General features: G+C 44.2%; 1 protein-coding gene across 7 annotated transcripts in view; it reads left to right on the forward strand.

Moving 5' to 3' along the window:
- CC2D2B (coiled-coil and C2 domain containing 2B) overlaps window positions 1-21870 on the forward strand; it is a 1917855-nt gene that overhangs the window by 678363 nt on the left and 1217622 nt on the right. For all 7 annotated transcript variants that reach the window (XM_078643430.1, XM_078643434.1, XM_078643435.1 and 4 more), the window contains one exon: window positions 5297-5394. In XM_078643430.1, coding sequence (XP_078499556.1) covers window positions 5297-5394 — 98 coding nt within the window. The remainder of the gene's footprint in view (window positions 1-5296; window positions 5395-21870) is intronic.

Below are 21870 nucleotides of genomic sequence, written 5' to 3' on the forward strand. Positions count from 1 at the left end.
CATGTGTATGAGTAAGAGTAGGCAAAGACGTAGGAAGATCAGCATGTGTAAACATAACTAAGAGAAAGAGTAGGTGTTGTAAGTAGTAAGTGGTAATAGGAGAAAATAGAAGTAAGATAGGCATAAATCAGCCAGAGTAAGTAGAAAGTGGAGCAAGAGTAGGCATAAGTAGAAGTAAGTGCACAAGTAAGAGCAGGAATAAGAATAGGACTGAGAAAATACACAATATGAGTGGCTGGGGTAGGAGTAGGAGTATGACACCTAAAGCTTTTTCTAGTCAAGCCATATGTAGCCAAAGAATGGAAAAACCTCTTTTTTGCCGGCTAAGATGAAAAAGTCAATTTCAATTAGCCCTGTTGTGGCAAATTGTGAGCGCATTTTCTTTTGAAAATAAGTTACTAGGGTGACCACGGGAAACATCCTTTACAACAAAACTTTTTCCACGCAGCACCTTTACAACGCAGGAATTACAACCCAAGTCGTTACAACGACTTGCGCTGGAGGGCGCTGTAGGATAGGGAATAGTTTATTTACTATCCAAAACCTTCCCTACTATCCACGGGGACTGGAGTTGGAATAGTAAATTAAACTATTCACTATCCAGCGCCCCCCAACGCAAGTCGTTGTAACGACTTGCGTTGTAAAACCTGCGTTGTAAAGGCATGCGTGGAAAAAGCATGCGTTGTAACGACATACATCCGTGACCACCTACCTCCAGATTATTCCGAACACTTTCCAATCCTGGACTTTTCTGTGATAACCCAGTTGTAAAAAATTGGGTTATTAGTCCTTCACAAGTAATAAATCCACAAGATTTCCTTTACTTTCAACCACCTAACCCATTATAGCACTTGACTCTCTCAACATAGTGAAGCAGAGCAGTCCAACTCCTACTATACTGAATAACATATGTCCTATAGTCTTATCTCTATCAATACGCTGCTACCCCACAACTTTAGAACCAGCCAGCCACGGCCGTGGAGGGAGTACTGGTGGGGCAGAAAGGTGGGGCGGGGGAGGGGCAGGTTGGGGGGGTGCTAAAAACCGGAATATGGATAATTAGAGGTAAGTGAACAATTTAATAAATAAAACGAATTTCGTAGCGCGCCCTACATCGCAAAATGCGATGCAGCGCGCGCTACAAAATTAGTTATACCTCCAATTATTCATTTTCCGTTTTTTAGCACCCCCCACCCTGCCCCTCCCCCGCCCCGCCTTTCTGCCCCACCGGTACTCCCTCCACGGGCCGGGGCTGGAACCAGCCAACAAAAATCCCCACAGTACAGATCCCATGTACAAATGTGCAGTCTCAGAGAGAGCTTTAAAACATAAATGCAACCCAGTGGGATGCTTAAGGCAACATTTGGGGTAATCTTCTGGGAGGCTGCTGCAATTCCTGCAGGTGCTCACAACACTTCCCAAATCCCTTGATGGTACCCCTGCCCTTCCATGGTCGCCACAACTGACGATATGCACATTTTGGAGCCCCCTTGTGGGAGCTTAATGGGCACGCCATCACCTGAGCATTAATATTGAATGAGTAGCCTCACTCGGCATCACACTTTTCAGCCATGTGGTATTCTGCCAAAGTTTTCCTTTTAAAAACAAAAGAAAATGGGTTCCCATGCCAACTCCGGCACCCGGTGCTACCATGAATGGGGACACAGGGGAATCCAAGGCTCTTGTGACCCCTGCCGGCTCCCTGCCCAAATGCAAAGCTTTTGGGAGAGGATGTGGCCTAACGACTAGAGTGATCGACCTCGAAGCTTGGCAACTGGGTTCGGGTCTCTGCAGGGACACTCAACATCCTGTGATTTTGAGCAAATCACTTAATCACCCCGTGCCTACCAAAAAATAAATGTGTCCATCTGTAACGTAACTGGTGCTCATCTAACGTGCTCTGATACCTCTGGGTCAAGTTCGCGCTATACTAAACTCCCCCCCCAAAATAGACATTAAAAATAAGCTTCTAGGAAGGTGATGTGGGAGGCAGCTTATTCCATCTTTCTCACCCGCATAGAACTTGGGCGCGGAACAGCTGATAGGTGCGCCCTCCCTCTCCAGAAATGGGCACATGCAGGCCTGGAGAAGCACTGGTTATGCTCATAGTGCTCTGGTCTAACCCAGGTGCCCCCTGGTTTGGTCTTCAGTCCAGAAGGATGGGATCTCCTTGCAGTATCTATTATGCATCAGCCCTTGGCAAAAGCGTCCAGAGGGCAAAAAGTGTATCTGGGGAGTGGCCCTTACATATGCCCCTTGCCATTAAAAATAAATGTGGGAGGTGGTGTCAACCCATGGGGGCTTGGCCCCTCCAGGGGACTTTAAAGTAACTTGTAGCAGAGTGCTACACACTCTTCCCTCTCACCCAGGGGACGGCGTAGGGCTGATTTACATCATTTTGATGTTGTTTTGCTCTAGGGGACGAGCCCTAGCCTCTAGTATCATTTTTTCAGTCATCCTGGATTCTTACTTTGCTTTTTACTAGGAAGCTTGATATTTAAGGCTCCCTTCACCAGGCCTGTCCTCCGCCTGGGCTCACAATGCTCTTTCCTGCTTGGTGGACATCTCCCAAAGGCCTTCGACAGCCAACAAGCAGAACACTCTCCCTGCCACACTGACCAAACCTTTTACCTTTGGCCTTTTTGCAGGGCACCTGTGTGGCGACATTAGAGGCAGTAGCCACCTTCCTTGAGAAGGGCGCACTCCTATACGGCCAGTCTACAGAAGTCTCAGGGGAATCCTCAAGGTTCGCCTTCAGATCCATTTCCTCAACTGTCCTCAGGGGGCATAAGGGAGCCAATACCACTGGCCCTGGCGAGACCTATCCTATTCCTGGATGCCAGCTTAAGTCTAAGCCCTTCCGTCCATCTTTTCAGTAGAGTCCTGTGGCTTCTCCTTCCAGCTGTTATTCCTTATCGTAGCCCCAGGTTCAATGTCTTCTCCAGTGTCTCTCCCTTGTGCAGGGGTTTTTAGCTAGGGTTTGAAACTTCTGGACCCAGCCCATTCCTGCCCTAACCCGCATACATTGCATTTTGGTACCTTTTAACATGGCAGCTTCAAATTGTTTATGGAAAGATCTTCCCTGAAAACTTCCGCCCCGCCTGCTAGCTTAGTTGCTTGATCCCTTCCCACCAAAACATCAAAGGGGTGTCCCTCCTTTGTTTGGCTCCGGAGATCTGACCATCCCTCTTTGTTTCTATGGTCATGGGTTTTCCCAGGTCAGGTGTAATTTGATAATGTAATTAGCATATGCCGATTTCCTCCACAACTCTTCCCTTATGAGGAACCGGGCCAAACACTATTATAGGCTCTGTTGTGTTGGAATGCCTATGATCCTCCTGCGAGCCAGCAGTGCAGTTATCTCCATCCAGTAGGGCAGACAAAAGGCCTGAAATCTGACTATGGTTGAGCCTGGGAAACATGATTCTCAAAGTGCCATAAGGTGTGTTTCATTTTTTTTTATTGCATTTATATAGAGCTTGCTACCCCTGATGAGGTGTTGAAGCGCTGTATTGCAAGTAGCATGCCACCCGGGACCCCAAAATTAGTAGTCAGCCCTTTAGTTATTTGAGTTAATTTCGCATGCTCATTCCATGCATTCTCTCCAGTTTATTAGTGGTACATTATTGACATAGATGCTATTATTAGAGGGGGCTATGTGAGAAGCAGCTGCTTGATGGAATCAATAGATAGCTGTGACTTCCAAAAAAGAGCTTAAAATAAATAAGTATGAGATTTAGAGTAATTTATATAGAAGAGGCAGGCAGAAGGTAGAAGGGAAGCAGAGATGCAATTAAAAACAAATAAGGGATGGGAGTAAGTTAAGGATCCATTGAAGGTCAATTTTTCATGCAGGACTTTTAGGTTATAGCAGGATGAGAATTTTTGCATGCAATTTGTGGATGTAAACCATTTGAAAGAAACAGTTTTAAATTATGCCCCTAAGAAATGTATTTTAAACAATCTTTCTAGAGGCACTTAAGAGGTGACACAGACACTTTTCACAGTGATAAAGGAAGCACAGTGCTTGGTACGAGCCACTTTACTTCAAGCAGTGCACCAAATAGGCACATTTTGTTCCCCGTAATTATAATTTGATACCACCCCAGAGAGACCCCCTTTCTATATCTACTACAGGAGTATATTAAATACTATAAAGTATTGTTACAGTTTATGCAAATCACGTGCATTGTACATAAACTGCACAGGTCAGGTGCAATGTGAAGATTTAATTTGCACATGCCAATTTCCTCCCCAAACATACCCTTCTCAGGAATTGGGCCAAACACTGTTAATGACTCTGTTGTTTAGGAAGGCCTATCTATGGTGCACCTGCTGGGTAACAGTGTAATGATCTCAGTTCAGTAAGACAGAGAAAAGGCCTAACATTTGATTATGGCTGAGCTTGGAAAATATGACAATGCTCAAAGTTACAAAAGGTGTACAGCTATCAGAAAGTGACAGCAGATATGCACTCCGGATGCATGTTTACCCTAAGATTCATACCAGAATGGTATCGCTAGGTATGGTAAAACTATGCTATGGTGCAGATTTCGACCATAAGGCATAATGCAGTGAGCACACAGCCTCTTCAGGAAAGTACTACAGACTTACACTATGAATGTCCACTCACATGATACGGTCTACATCAGGTCAGCACCTATCCCTGAATGGTCCCTATTGTGAGCAGATACGGTGCTGTGATAAATGGTAGTCTCACATGCAGATTTGTAACCAGCCTAGAACCTGTTAGCCTAGATGCGCATCAGCTGCCTTATCTTAAAAGGCGAATATATGTTGTTAGCATTCAGTCCATTTCCACAGATTTTACTGTGGTTGAGACTCCAAAGGTGAGACTCACGCATGGTAAATATCCAGCAAAAAATCCAGGGAATCAATTTCCTACACCAATGCATTCTGGGTGTTGTCTTGTTTTGCGTTGATTGGCCTAATTAGACTAATACACCTGAACTCACTTCTTTGTACTGAGTAGTTGAGGACTGGAGATAGTGTTCATAGTGACCTGGAGTGGGGTGGTCACCCCTTAAGCTACAGTGGCTCTGCTTAACATTTTAAGAATAATTTTTATACTTATTACTATTTTCCCCAAATGTGTATTTGCATTAAATAACAGTATTAAAAGCTTTGTAACATAATATTTGACCAATGCCATTTGTTCCTTGTCAACATTTAAAATGCCTCTTTTATAAGGTAATATTATTGTAAATAAAAGACAATAATAGTTGATGGTGAAGGTCCATAATTACTTTTACTTTATTTGGTTTTCTCCATACAGCTCGATGACTTAGTTAATGCTGTAAGGAAAATGGAAAATACTTTACAATCAAGTCAACTCAACAAAAAAGAGCTGGAAGAATGCCAATGTCAAATAAGGTAAACACATATGTATAACTTGATATACCCTAACCAGACAGGTAGTCAAACGTAAGATGTGATTTGGCTGACCTAAAACTATTGTGAAGAACAAGGACGTTATAAGTCTTGAGCTTTGTACATCTACATTGTTTCATTTACCTACAAACATATGCTCAAAATCTGTCTTTCTGTGACAAAACAAAAGCACCTATGTTAGTAAAATAGTGACCTTAAAATACCAAGATTCCGCCTTTACTAGGTGAAGTGTAAATTAAAACGATCTTTTGCCCTTGTTTTTTTTCCTTATTTGAACATTTCGGTTGTGTTTTGCCCATTTGTTTTATTCACTATTGTAAATAATCCCCGCTTTCAGAGGTAGGAAACTGACCTAAATGAAACCAAACACGAATAACACCATGTTGCCATGTTGGATTCTGAGGTAGGATCCTGAACTAAATGAAATGAAACAAGGTGGATTCTATGCTCCAAGATATTGCAGTGCCCTCCTGGAAACCTATGCGTTGTGACCCAAACTGACGACTTTAATATGTTTAGTAGACTGATAAATAAACTGCTGAGATTGTGCCGAAATGTACACAAAAGTGTCCATATGTGTCATGTTACAATTGGTTTAAAGATTTATTTGTATTGATGTAACTTCTTCATCTGTGTTCAGACTTACATTGTGACCATTTGAGTCCATGAACACATTACCACTTCTAGTGGTTTTTTTAAGCACACAGAGAACTTGAATGACAGTTTATAGATGTCTGTTGCATCATATGTTCCATGGTCCATAGTGTGAAATCCTACCTGCCACCCACTGGTCCTGCTGAAAAAGCAGAGGGGTTTGGAGGATGTGCTTGCCTATATACTACAATATAGTGTTTTACTTAAAGAACCAGCCCTATGTGTTCTAAACTAGCTGATTACCCCAAATGTACTATGCAATAATCCTGAGACTTCTAATAAGGAAGCCATTTCTTACCCACGGCAGACCATCTTTGAGAACAAATGGAGATGTTCAGGTCATTGTCGAGGATGATATTACTTTTATATTATATCTGCCACAACAGCAGAGAAAATCCCTAAAATTATTCAATAATAATCATTGCTGGTTATCCCGTATTGGGGTATCTTTCATAGATCCACATGCCTGAATCATCCCCCATCGTCGAGATGGGAGTCCAGCGGTAACATAATAAAGCAGTGTTTATATAATGCCACAGGCTAAAATGGCCTTGAGCCATGTTTTACATAGCCTATCTATTTCCTTTAAAAAAAAAAAAAGACCAAATGTTGAATGCAGCCAATCAGCTGCTGGCACCCACTAGAACCTTCCCAGCAGAGGCAGTTTCCCTCAGATTTTCACCCCACGTCATGTGTGAAGGGAGTCTCCCTGAGTTCTACTTAGTTTTTTGTGGATTTTTCCTGAAGATTGATCTTGTCAACATGTCAGATAGGAAAGGCCTCTTCCACCAATGTAAGACCTGTGGCAGGAAAAGAGTCCACGTGGATGATCCGCTTACAGACTGTATTTACTGCTTCTATCCCTCTCATGAGGTAACACAATGCAAGATATGCCGTACTTTCTCTTCTAAGACCCTGGCGAACAGAGAGGGGAGGCTGCTTCTGTGGCTCCTTTCCACCAAGCAACAGAAGTCTTCTGAAGAAGACAGCCATAGCTCATCCAGACCACACAAAAGAGCCAGGGCACTGGGTGATACCCCCGGGGAGGGCAGGAAACACCTCAAACCCTGCCAGGAGAGCAAAGGCCATAGGAAGGAGAACCACCCTAAAGTCTCCTCAGAACCTACAACTTCCGTCCCTATCTCTCCTGTGGGAAAGGAAAAGGAGCTTCCTAGAGCCTCTTCCTCAGACTCTACAAAGAGGAAATACAAAAAAGCATTCTCGACGGCGACAACTCCTGACCGTCAACAACGAATAGCATTACAGTTACATCATCAGCTCCATCAACGGTAGGAACAGTGACGACGATAGCAATTTCTGAACCCATACCGTAGATGAGAATTTCATTGTTGATGTTTATTCCGTCGACATCTTCGGCGGCGAAGATTTCGTCAATGACGAAGGCGCTATCGACGAGTGTCGCATCGACGAGGTCAATGAACATCCTGTCGACAAGCATTCTGTCGACGAGCCTCCCGCCGGCGTTGCCAAAGATGGCACCGTCAACAATAACACCAGCAATGACAATACTGTCGACGTTGACTATTCCCTCTTCAGGGTTATTGGTACAGTCAATGCCACTGTCAACGACGGTCAGTGTTACCAGGGTCAAGAAGACCTTTTTCCACCCGGATGTTTCCTCTTTCACAAGGATTTCCCTGTTGCCTCCCTCGCACTTCCAACCGTCAGAGGATGAGGATGAGGAGGATGACAATGGTATATATGGGGTGGCACATAGCCCATCCAAGTTGCATGTGAAATGCTAGGATGAAGAGGAAGATTATGAGGATGAGCAGCAGCAGCAGCAGCAATATTACCAGCTATATCTGGTGCATTAGCACCATTTTCTACCTTATCCTTACTCCCCAAACCTCGTCCTAGGGAAATGGCACATTTACCACTGTCTTAATCAGCAATCTTCTATAGACAAAGATTGCCTCCCCAGAATGTTCAATGTGACCCACCGTTACATCAACCATAGCCCCCAGCAACACCAGCCTTATCCTAATCAGCAACACCTATAATACCGCACCCTTCAGCACAGGCACACACTGAGGACAACCCCTCTTCTTCAGAGGACGAGAGAGAAGAAGGAGAGACCCACCGGTGGATCCCTGGGATGATTATATCATCCCTACATCCTCTCCTCCAGCACATCATCCAGCGGACTCACCTCCAGAAGACATCGGAGGGTTCCACAATTTGATGGAGGGAGCGTCCAACAAAATTCATCTCCCCATGGATGTACAGCATACAGATTACTTTCTGTATGATTTTAAGGAGGAAGCCAGGAAATCTATTCATACAATCCCTATATTAGATTATATCTGGTAGGAGGGAGTAAAGATAATGAAACACTGGCTATAGTAATACCAGTGCTCCCTCGAATAGAAGAAATACCGGGCCCCTGAAGATACACCTACTTGCCTGAGAGGTCACACTAAGCCGGATTCCATCATCTCGCAGGCGATGCATAGGAGATTAAAAAAAAACGCCTACCCCAATCTCAACTTCCCCAGACAAGGAGGGACACAAATTGGGCATCATGGGCAAGCGTTTTTCAACCATGGCTGCTGTTACCATTCAGGCAGCTAACGCTTTAGCTATTATCTTCCGCTAAGAGTGACAGATGTGGTCAGTTATTGAAGCTTTATTGGACCTCATCCCTGAAGACAGGGAACAAGAGGAGAGGAAGATCCTGGTAGAGGGCAAAAGAGCAGTATAGGAGACCATTGCCTGTGCTAAGGACATAGGAACACAGGTTTCTGACAGCTGGCCAACGCAGTAGTGATGAGACGCCAGGGGTGGTTGAAGGCCACCACTTTCAGACCTGAAGTTTAAACAAAGATTTGGACATGGCGTTCGATGGAGAGTCATTATTTGGCAAGCATATTGACGATGCACTGCTCAACGTAAAGAAGGACACTGACACAGCAAAGTCATTAACCATCCTCCAATACAGGAAAATACATTTCAGGGGAGTTAAAGGACGTGGTTTTCCTGCATACAGAGGAGGTTTGTAGAAGCAACATAAATACCAACCTATAGGCTCAATATAGGCATACCTATCAACCTTCCACCTACCGCCAATCTGTGACAGCTGGTTTCTCCCGCCCCCAAGAGAACACGGTCTCAAGGGTGGAACAACGGAAGGAAGCATTGAGCAACGCCGGGTGCCAACTTCCCCTCCTCCATCCTTCCCATGGGTGCAAAGATTTGCGATTTTTACAAGCAATGAAAAAGTATATCGTCAGACCAATGGGTGTTGGATCTAATTGCCTTTGGTCATATGCTGGAGTTCACAACCAAACCTCCAACTTCTCCACCCAAGGGAGCACCTCCACCTCATCTTCACTTATTGCACAAGGATGTAAAGACCATACTCTCAAAAAGGCGCAATCGAGGAAGTTCCACCTCTGCAAAGGGGCCAGGGGTTTTATTCCCATTTTTTCTTAATAAAGAAAAAAATCAGGGGAGTGGAGACCAATACTGGATCTTAGGAGCCTCAACAACTACCTGAAAAAACAAACATTCAGGATGGTAACTTTAGCCTAGATCGTGTCGCCTCAACAAAGATGACTTTGGGGCATATTATCAAGGACCGGTGTTAAAATTATCGCCGTTTTATCGGCAGGAAACTGCCGATAAAACAGCGATAATGGGCTTGATAATACGCCCTTGTTAATTCCCATAGAAGCCCATGTTAACATCGGAACATGGGCTTCTATGGGAATTAACAAGGGCGTATTATCAAGCACATTATCGCCGTTTTATCGGCAGTTTCCTGACGATAAAACTGTGATCATTTTAACACCGGTCCTTGATAATATGCCACTTTATGACTTCACTCGATCTAGAAGACACATGTTATTTGTTATGTTATATGTATTTATAGCATGCACAGATACTCCACAGAGTGTCCCCGCGCGTACTTGGAAAAAAGAAAACAGAAGCCAGAGCAAAACTAGAAGAGAAGGGTTTTTAACTTTTTCTTGAAGATTACTGGATCCTGAATGCCGCGCAGGACCAGGGGCAGTGCATTACACGCCAAAGCAGCTTTCCGAACAAAGGAGCTCCCACCAAGACTTTGGGGCTTGAACCTAGGGGTCTGCACCAGAAGTTGAGAAGAAGAACGCAACTGTTTCACTGGATTGTAGAAAGCGAGTCTCTTCTGTAGGTAAATAGGTCCCAGGCCCTGTAGAGCACTATGGGCAGTAGCCCACATTTTTTATTTTATTCGGGACTCCACTGGGAGCCTGTGCAGAGAGCGCAAATGAACGTGCACACTACTCCTGCCAGACAGACCCAGCAGGAGTCTGGCAGCTGAATTCTGAACCACCTGCAATTTATTCAAGAGGTAGGCAGGGATGCCAACATAAAGTGCGTTGGCATAATCCAGGCGGGACAGGATCAAAGCGCAAACAACAGTTTCTTTAGCAGGTCTTGGGAGGAGAGGAAGAAACTCCCTCAAAGCTTTAAGAGTGCCAAAGCAGGTCCCAGCCAGCTTCTTGACCTGAGTAGAAAAAGTGAGGTTCTCATTGAACCAAAGCCTCATATTTTTTGCAAAGTTTCCCTTTGCGCTAGACAAGGGGACGCCCGAGGGCCATAGCCTCTCTCTAAAGTAAGCCGGAAATACGCCATACAAGAGAACCTCTGACTTCTCTTCATTACACTTCAGCTGCGCCTGAACGAGCCAGTGAAAAACAGAGGACAGACAGTGTTGAGCGGGAAGGACTGAGTCATCGTCCCTTCCCCAAGAGAACAGAAGCTGGGTGTCATCAGCATAGGCCATCACCTTAGCCCCTAATGTCTCCGCTAGATAAACCAGTGGGGTGACATAGATGTTTAAAAGGAGGGGACTAAGGGATGACCCCTACGGGACACCCGTGGCCACTTGCTGGGGCACAAAGGCACACAGTGGAATCCAGACCTGCTGCATGCGGCCTTCCAAGAAGAACCTGATCCAGGCCCAAGCATACCTCCACATACCCATCCGTCAAAAACACCGTCATTTCCTCAGGTTTACGGTGGATGGACCCTACTACGAATTCAAGGTTCATCCTTTCGGCCTCAAGTCCGCGCTCAGAATATTAACAAAGTGTCTCACTCCGGTGGCCGCATATATTTAAATTTTTTAAGGAAGGGTTGTGTGGCCCCCCCTCCTGAGGCCTCTGTTGGCCCCGGGGACATCATCCCCCGGGACTGGCCTTTATTTATTTATATATTTTATTTGGGGAGGGGGGCCGTGTGGGCCCCCTCCCGGGCCCCTTCTAGCCCCGGGGACCCCATCCCCTGGGGCAGGCCCTATCCGTTGGGGACCGTAGTGGGAGCCCCAATGCCCCCACAGTCCCGCCGGCTCCCCCCCTGCGGCAGCCAGCATTGTTTTTCAACACAGGGAGCTGCTAACATGCAGCTCCCCAATTGGAAAAGCAATCAGCTTTGGATTTTGGAAACAAGAGCAGGATTCCCTGCTCTCACTTCCGAAATCCAATGCAAGTTTGCTATGACAGGGCGGGAGCAGCACGGCTTCCGCCCTGCTATAGGAAACAGCAGTGTCCCCGGGTGGGCAACTCGGGACACCCCAGGGGTGGCGGTCCTCGGGGCTTCGGGAGGGCCGAGTGCACTCCCGCACATAATTTTAAGCAGGCCCCTGCGGGCCCCCACATATATTGTTGGAAATGCCCACGCGACCTGGCCCTCCCGGGGGCTTCAATTAAATGAAGTAAAAGAAAAATTGGCGGGATTCGCGACCCCAGCGCGAATTTCACCAAAATATATATTTTAAAAATGCTTTTTTTTGGTACTAGCAGGCCTAGGGGGTCAGGGTGTTTCTACCCTGCCCCCTTTTCTTTCTTTTCATCTTTGTTTTACTGTTTTTTTAAGACTCGGTTCTACAGAGTCACAAGATGGATGCTAACACTTCCTGGTTTGGAGTGTTGACAGCCAATTAGAACAAAGCTTGTGGTTGGGAGGGTTCGCAAACCATCCTCGGCCATAGATATCAAAACTTTACATTTTTGATTTTCTCAGCAACTACTGAACGGATTTACACCATTTAAAAAAAAGGTTGCTTTCTGAACCAAGCTCTGCCTATTTGCCAAATTTGGGGCCATTCCGTTCAGCAGTTTGGGCTGTAGCCTTGCCTCAAGTTTCCTATGGGAAATTGATTTTTTGACTCTTATTTTATGAATTTCTCAGCAACTACTGAACAGATTTACACCATTTAAAAAAAAGGTCGCTTTCTGAACCAAGCACTACCGTTTTGCCACATTTGGAGTAATTCTATTCAGCAGTTCGGGCTTTAGCCTGTCTCAAGAAAACAATATATTATCATAACTATCTGTAGTACTGGCAGAATTGTTTACAGTGACGTTCTTAACACACTTTCTGTTAGTTCTAATGCTGCCAAAGAAGGAGTTGTATTCTAAGAATGTGTAGATTCAAGTGGGGATCGGTTAATGGGCAGTTACTGCTGGACTGAGGGCTGAATAGACCTGCCAACCGTTTAGCCTCTACCAATAAACTACTGAACTTACCTTGGCTCTGGTATCTTCCCTACAGAATTCTTGGTGACGAATTGGCTACTTGTAGAACCCTCTGCCCGGATATTTTTCGAGGTCTTCCTCTCTGACCCTGCACTCACGCTGTGAGCTCCCAAGCATGACCAAACTCCGTTGGAGTCCTTGCAAGACATTATGGATTTCTGCCTGTCTCTTGGCTCATCCTATCTTGGCTCATCCCTTTGTCTGAGCTCTGTGTGGATCTGGGTTCTCCCTCCAATAGCACTGCAGCTTCACACTGGCTGTTTCCACCGGCGCTGCCTCTGCTCCTTCGTTGGGCACTGCTTTTTTCTTTTTTCTTTACTGCAAAGCCAGTCCTCCCTTTCCCCAGCACTTGTCATGCGCCCCAGTCCTCTGCATGTAGTGGGCGTCTACGCATGTTGCCCTGACGAGTGGACCGCCAACTGTCTCATGTTAAAGTCCTGTGATTTTGAGAGAAGCACGTTCCTGCTCCTACGTCTCCTTGGTAATCTGTTGCCTGCAGTGACCTCACTTCTGCCTTGCTGCAGTCTGGTTGTGGTTTATGTTGCTGAGCCCGCATCGGATGTGCTCTTGCAGTATCTCAGGAAACCCGGAAACCTAATCATTTGCCTGCTTCTTCTGTCACATTGCATTCTAGCAGTGCAAAATCACACCGAGTTCCTCCTCATTTTTGGTTTCTGTTCTTCTTTATTCTCAGCGTGTTTATCTGATGACAGCCTTGGCTTCCTGACTGAAGTCCTGAGGTTGTGAGTATTGCAAGTTCCGGAAATTCGCACACCATTAATTTGATATGCACTTCAAGGCATGTAAAAGTCATGTGGCATTTGTGCTAGGAACCTCATATTGAGGATCTCAGTGATCCACACACTCTTAATTCAGCAGCACTATTATATCTTGTGGATCACAGTGATTCACACACTCCAAAGATTTTAACAGCATTTTATTTTGTCTAAAAGAAAGAAAATTCTCACATACCTTAGTTATTTCACACCTATATTGCTTCACACATATACCCACCCCATCCGTAGTTCAGGTGTGTGTTATGGTCTGAATTTATATATTGGGTTTCTTTATACAGCGTGCACTGTTATTTCTATTTGTCTTCTTGCATCCCATTATTCTTTAGTTCATTATTTCTCTACAGGGTACTCTGTATTGTATCATGCTATATTAAGACTGTGGGTTTTGATTATTGTGTATTTCCCAAGAAAGTCTTGTATTCCATTTTTACTTTTTCACCATGTGACAATGCAAGTGGTCACACCTCCTCCAGCCTTTCTAGACAGTCCTGGTGAACCATCTGTCAGGTGGGAGGTATGGTTTGATGCTTCTGAAACCTATCTTGGGGCAATTGGTGCTCTAAGATTTGGTGCGGAAAGGAAGAAGTGTTTATTACTCCATTCTTTAGGTTTTGAGTGCAGGTCCATTTTCAAACATTTGCCTGACTTACCGCATGGCGATGCTGAGAATTTTGATGATTATCAAGAAACTGTACATAAACTTAAAATCAGGTTTGACAAAGAACCCAGTTTTATGGTATTAAGAACCAAGTTCTTCAAGCGGAAACAGGCCGATGGAGTAGAAGTAGATGCATATGTGTCAGTTTTATAGAGGTTAGCATCTGTTTGCATATTTGAAAATGTTACTGATCAACTCATTAGAGACCAGTTTGTTTGTCAATGCACGAAGGAACAGATTAGACAGAAATGTCTTGCTATGGGTAACCCGTCTTTAGACGAGACCATCAAAGTGGCTACGAGCACTGAGATCCTACAAGTCTTGTTAAAAGAATTGAATGACAAGCCTTGTGAGAGGGTCAGTGTGGTGGGGGGTTGAGTAAGTCCAAACAAAAGTTTGTCCAGAATAGCAGTTCCACAAGTACAAAGAAAAAGGAAGACAATAGTACGAGTTTTTGATTTGGTAATGCCCCACACCCCAAGGGGGTAGATGTCCTGCTGCCAACTTCACATGCACTTTTTGCAAAGCGGTGGGGCTTTTTGTAAATGTTTGCCTTATAAGATCATCACAAAAGAAAACCATTGCATGGGTGGTAGAGTCTGAAGAGGAGTCTGACACAGAAGTTATATCTGTGATCTGAGATGAGCAAATTTCCTCTCAAATCATTGTGAATAAACCAGTTGTGGGGGATCCTCTCGCCATGTTGATCCTATTGTTGAGGTGGGTGTTCAGGACAAAGTACTCAAACTGTTAGTTGATTCTGGCACTAGGATCACCATGATCACTCAGAAATTGCTTGAGGAGACGTGGGTGACAAAAAATGAATGCCTCCTGGTTGCTCTCCAGTCTCTTACCAAGGGCGCAGGATAGAACTGCTTGGTTTTATTGAGAATGTACTGATGTTCAAAGGCAGGAAGATCAGAGGCAACATTTATGTTACTGTCAAGGGTCTTAACATCCTTGGACGGTTCAATCAAGGTTTACTTTGTATGGTATTAAGAACTGGTGCCAGAGAGCAAGTTCTGTTAGTTGCTTGCGAAGAGGAGGGGTTGAAATGGAAAGAGAATTTTCCTTCTGTTTTTGGTGATATACCTGGTAAGATTAGTGGATTTAAACATAAGATTATAATGAAGGAAGGTGCTGTCCCTGTTAAGCATGAACTTAGAGGAGTTCCTTTCAGTGTGAGGGAATATCTTAACAAAGAACTCATGAGTTTGTGTGACAAGGGTATTATAGAACCCAATGAGTCATCTTTGTGGTTGTCACCCTTAGTTGTTGCTCGTAAGAGTTGTGGGCAATTGTGTGTGGACTTGAGGTCGTTCAATAGAGAAATTTGGGTTGAGTCACACCCATTGCCCAAAACCAATGACATATTTGCATGTGTCAAAGGTGCTTAAGTAATCTCCAAACTTGATTAAGCTAGTGTCTATCACCAGATTGAGTTACATCCCGTCTCACGTCCACGTGCCTCTTTTGTCTCTCCCCTCAGTACGTTTCAATATCGTCGGATGCCATTAGGTTTGGCGTCAGTATGTCAAAGGGTGATGCAGAATCTGTTTAGTGGTGTTGAAGGTGTATTGGTGTTTCAAGACAATGTGTTAATTCATGCCAAAGATACCCAATCACGTGATGTTGTTCTTTGAAAAGTGCTGAGAATATTTGAGAAACATGGAGTGGTTCTCAAGACCAAGAAGTACAGATTTCTGTGTAGAGAAATAGAATATCTTAGTCATTTGATATCACAGGAAGGAATAAAACAAGACAGGGTCTTATCCAAGCTATTATTAATGCTTCTAACCCAAAGGACAAAACTGGTGTTAAATCCTTGCTTGACCTGTGTGAGCATTACTCGAGGTTTATTCCTAATTTCGCCACAATTGTCCGTCCCATCAGCAATTTACTCAAGAAGGGGATCAAGTTTGAGTGGTCTGAAGAATGTGAGGCTGCTTTGGATAAGGTCAGATCCAGTTTGATTAGCAGCGAGGCTCTTAAACCTTTTTATCCGGACTTACCATGCCGTATCGCTGTTGATGCTAGCAAGGTGGGATTGTGAGCTATTCTTACACAAGGTTGTGGTGATAAGGAGAATATTGTGACATTTGCATCAAGGGTTACTAGGAGTGCTGAGCTCCAGTACTCAGGTATCGGGAAGGAATTGTTGACCTGTCTGTGGGTGATAGAGAAGTATCGTCCATATGTTTGGGGAAAGCGCTTCAAACCGCTTACTGATCACAACTTTAGTTGCCATTCTTGGTTCTGGGACCAGCAAGTGTTGTACTCCTAGGATTATGAGGATGGTTAGCAGGTTGTTGCAATACCAGTTTGATGTGTTCCACATTTCAGGTGAAAAAAATGGAAGGGCTGACTTTCTTTCCTGTTTTTCACAGAGTAAAGATAAAAGTGAAGAGATAGATTTCAAGGAGTTGTGTGATGAGGATGCTAAAGACTGTTTTGTAGTGGCTATGGGCTCACCTGAACTTAACGTAGGTTCTGAGGAAGACTGAATGAGACCCTAGAAAGAAGATACCCTTCTGCAACAAGTGTGTGAGCTAGTCAGGGAAGGCTGTCCTAGGGAGAAGGTGCTATCTACTCTTTTGAAACCATATTGTAAGGTTGAGTGTGAAATTTCTATGGAGGATGGTATGTTACTACGCTTTGATAAACTCATTCTTCCTCATTCCGTCAGACAAATTATCTTCAAGAAAGCTCATGAGGCTAATTTGGGAGCAACACTATCGAAGCATCCCATCCGAGAAGCTTTTTGGTGGCCTAGAATGGATGTGGAGATTAATGAAATAGTACAGAATTGTTGTGTATGTGGAGCTGCAGAAAAGAGTTTTAAGGTGGTGACACCTTCCTTATTACCCATTGAGTGTCCCTCTGGTCCATGGATCAAGTTAGGGATTGACATGATGGGCCCTTTTTAGTCTCCTCCGGGTGGGTGCAGATGTATTTTAGTTCCCAGGACTATGCATCTAAATGGCCAGAAATTAAGATGGTCGGGGGAGCCAATGCTGAGAGTGTTGTTGTGTTTTTTAGGGAGGTTTGTATGAGAGAAGGGCTTCCTAAGTTCTTCTTCTTGGACAATGGAACTCAGTTTGTAAGCAATGAGTTGGAAACATTTCTGAATTCATGTGGGGTAAATTACTTGAAGAGTTCTTTATATCACCCACAAACAAATGGACTAGGATGAATCGTATGTGGGAGAGAGCATCAAATGGGCATGGTCTGGGAAACATGATATTGTCAAGTCTTTGGATAGCATGTTGTGGTTTTATGGGACAACACCACTCTTTGCCACCAAAGTTTCACCTTTTAGGCTTTTAGGAGGAAGGAAGGCGAACACTAGTTTCAGGCCTGGATGGATTAGTAGATGGCTCAAATCAGAATCTAATGTGGTGAGACTTACGAACATTGTGAAGGAAAACATGTTACAAACCCAAAATAAACAAAAACTTTGGTATGATAGGAAGAAACGTGCTAGCATTTTTCCTCTGGAAGTGGGGTGATATTGTTCGTGTCAAGTCTCCCGTCATGTCAAGAAAGGGAGAAGTAAATACAGTGCACATACTATGGTTGTGAAAATTGGTGGTAATGCTGTTCAGGTGGAAGGGGGACATTGGTGGAATCTTGCCAAAATTGTCAAGGCAAGAACCAAAGATGATGGAGATTTTGTCAAGGACACCAGTGGCTATTCACCTAGTTATAGTAAGGGTGGCCAGATGTCTGACTCACCATGATGGAAAAGCTTAGGTGAAGCTCTAGGGTTATAGTCATTCCTAAGAGGTTACATGAGTGATCACTTTTTAAAAATGTATCTTTGTCTCGTGTTTTTTTGTTGTTGTTGTTTTTTTTGTTTTGTTATTTTGTTTTGCAGAAGAAGGGTAGATATGTAGTTCTAGCAGAGTGTTTTGTGATAATGTTCTTAACACCCTCTCTTTTAGTTCTAATGCTGTCATAAAAGAAGTTGTATTCTAAGAATGTGTAGATTCAGGTGGGGATTGGTTAATGAGTCACTGTACTTACCTTGGCTCTGGCGCTCTCATCCCACTATCAGTATTTTTTATCTTCCAGATCTTACAGTGGGGCGAGAATACCAGTTGTACCTGAGATCTCATTACTATTATTAAGAGAATTTTCTCATTGTGGATTTTTCATTCATTTTGCATAATGTAGTCTTGACTTTGTTTTCTTTTGAGGCAATCTTTTTCATTGTCATCATTGTAGCTGTAGGGTAATCCTATTAGATGATGCTTTGTGGCAGTCTAGAAATTTACCTAAAAATTGGCTATACATTTCATTTCTTTCAAAACATTTTTCAAATCTACATAACTACCTAGTTTTTACCAACTTTAACAGTAAAATTGTAAAAAAACAACTATCGACAAAATCCTTTGATTACCCTGCTTCAATACAAAGCTGTAATTCCATCATTGTGAATAAATAACAAAGTGTGCAAACATCTTCTATTAGTTGCACATAGTAACATCTGAGTATCAGTTACAATTGGCTGAATATTCCTAAGAAAGTTAAACACTTATGTCTGGAATGTATGATGGGATATTATTTACTAATGGTTTTGAAATATATAGTTATCAAAGTTGAGTTGGGAAGGAAGTCACAGAAACAGTGTATCATGCTGTCTCATTTAAAGAATTTTGCTAGTGATTTTGGGTTAAGAAGTAATAAACCCAGTACCAAATGTTTGCTCCATAAAACATTTTTCAACTCTGAATCCCTACCCTGCACATCTGCAGGAAGAGCATCAAGACCTCGCTTTTCAGCTGACCCAGAGCTGCATCCCACCCCACCCCCAGTGCCTTACATGTGAGTAGCATGCTTTCAAGCCCCTGATTGATTGATGGCAGGAGATAGTGGCAGAAGAGCATTTGTTCACTCTTCAAAGCTGGCTTGGAAGTTCTTTCAGGACCACCACTCGTCTCACGAATTTCTTCTTTGACCATTGCGCTTACTTTTCTTATTTGAATCTGCCACTTGCAAGTCATGTGCATACTGCATACCATGTATGTGCTCAGCATTAGAAACCTGCTGCATCATGGTATCTACCGTGGAGATAGCTGCTGGCTTTCTACCTGCCTGTCTCATTAAGAGTGCCAGCCACTTCCCAGTTAAATGCCACTAGCATTGCCTACAGAACAAGTTAGTTAGTTAAAAAATTCTTGATAGAGCGCACTGTGACCTAGCGGCTTCCTGGCGCTGAAGTAGAAGACTGAATGGAGTGGAGTTCTGCTGAGGAGAAATCAGCAGGAGTACGCTTGTGAAAACAGGAAGGTCTTAAGGGCCCTACAAAATTGTAGGTAGACTGGAATTGTTCTAATAAACAACGGAAGACTGTTCCAAAAGCAAGGGGCTAGTACCAAGAAACGAGTGCCTCCAGTCTTGGATCTGCGGAAGCGGGGAACACTGAGAAGGGCTTGATTGGAGGAGCGGAGGGTACGGTTGGGGGTGTAGGGGCTGATGAGGGAATTAATGAAAACCGGGGCAGTGCGGGCACGGGACATGAAGGCCAGACAACCCATCTTGAAAAGGGCTCTCTGGCGGGTGGGGAGCCCGTGGAGGGATTTCAAAACAGGAGTAATGTGAGAGGACTTGGGGAGGTGAAGGATAAGACGAGCGGCCTGATTCTGAATAGCCTGAAGGCGGCGTAATTCGTAGGCTGGAATGCCCACGTAGAGGCTGTTCCCGTAATCGAGACGAGAGAGAATCATTGCCAAAATGATAAGTTTAAGGGCATCAGAGGAGAAAAAGCGGGATACCTTCCGTATGATCCGGAGGGAAAGGAAGCAAGAGGACACAACTGAACTAATCTGGGCATGCATGGAGAGGTCCCGACTGACTTTAATGCCCAGGGTCTTAGCAGAGGCAGCTGGTATGGGCGGGGGGCCAAAGGTGGAGGGCCAGAAGGCAGCAGACCAAGGGGAGATGGTGGAGCCGGTCAGGACCAGCTCCGTCTTGTCCAGATTAAGTTTAAGTTGGTTGTAGTTCATCCACTCAGAAATAAAAGCTAGGGTAGAATGGAATTTCGGGAGGGAATCTAAAGGAGAGGAAAGATCAAATACAAATTGGAGGTCATCCGCATAATTGTATACGGAGACCCCCATGTTAAGGAGAGAGAGAATGAGGGGGTGAATATAAAGATTGAAAAGGAGGGGGGACAGAGAGGAGCCTTGGGGGACACCACAAGGGACCAAGCGGGAAGGGGCAGAGAAACCGGAAAGATGGACCGCCTGAGTCCGTTCTGTAAGAAAAGAGGCGAGCCAAGAGAGGGCGGTGCCACGAACAAGGATAAGGTATTGAGTTTTGGTTATCAAGCAGAATGATTCAAGATTGATAAGAAAACCGGAGGTATTCTGGAAGTAATTTGGGCAATCTATGTAATACCGGTGGAAAGTGTGGGGCACACCCTGGAAAAAAGTGGGATTCTGACAAATATGGGATGACTGAGAAGAACTGTTTGAGAAACTGTAAGCAGAGCATCCCTTCCACATGCCCCTCCCTAATAGGCCAAATATAAAGATGGGCTAAACAACTTAGTAGAGCAATGGGGTGTGTTTTGAGCTATTTCATAATCTCAGTAAACAAAACCTTTTATGATAGCCCCACTGACCCTCTTTTCCTCCTGTATGCACTACTTTTTTACTATTCTAGACGAGTCCATATAGTGCAAGAAGATATCTCTAATAGACTGCCCTACTTACCTTACGAGGATCCAATTTTCTGTGAGAACTATAGACCCCACGGTCCTGTAGGGTGGCAATATTTTCGTGAAGCAACCCTAGCCATTCCTTCACAGAAGAGACAAAAGGAAAACAGAAAAAAATCTTGCCATGGCTAAGACAACATCCATTACCAGTTTCTTTTGATAAACCATTTTTATTATTTTCATTATAACACTCTGCACAATCTGTTCCAATTTCAGTTTCAGTAGATGAAAATACATTGTTAGATTTACACTTGTGTCCACGGGCCAGTTGTCATTCTCCCTCCAACCAATGGTATGTCCACCACTTGCCCCAAAATCCTGGACTGTTTCTAGGGCACCTTCAAGCTTGATATATCGGCTTGCTATATCGGCTCTTCCAATTTAGCATACCAATCCACCCCACCCACAATCTGCAGCTGATGGGACCTCCATCTGCAAACAATATTGTGTCTGAAAACCAGTGTGGCCATTCCCACCATTATTGGTTCATGCCAAGGTATTCCAGTATGTCAAGTAGTTCCACCATCGGGATCAGGTCAGTTGGCTGTTCCAGGACTTGGGACAGTGTCTTTTCAATTCCTCGCCAGAAGCAAATTATTTGGGGACATGACCATACCATGCAAAATAAATGTACGTCTCCGTGAATACATCAAAAGCAAGTAGTTTGGGGAATCTTCCCCACATGCCAAAGATGCCTGGATGTGAAATAAGTAGCATGCAAATTGTTTAATTGGATTAGTCTCAATCTGGTGTAGATGGCTACTTTTGGGGAGTGTTGGAAATGGTCAGTTTTGCAGTGTATCCACAAACGTTTTGCTTCTTCCTCTTATTTTTTCCTGACCTGTGTTTATTGGCTATAGGACTCTGGGCGCTTTACCGCTGCTGAGCAGCGCTAAAGTGCATATGCTCTCTGTGTAAATTGTTATTGTGATTGGTTATCCCTGATTGGCATATTTGTTTAACCAGTAGGCCCCTAGTAAAGTGCACTGTGTGTGCCAGGGCTGGTAAAGCAAATGCTACTAGTGGGCTTGCAGCACTGATTGTGCCACCCACATGAGTAGCCCTGAAAAGAGGTCTCAG

Source organism: Lissotriton helveticus, chromosome 5_1 (genome assembly GCF_964261635.1).
Source record: "Lissotriton helveticus chromosome 5_1, aLisHel1.1, whole genome shotgun sequence".
Lineage (NCBI taxonomy): Eukaryota > Metazoa > Chordata > Amphibia > Caudata > Salamandridae > Lissotriton > Lissotriton helveticus.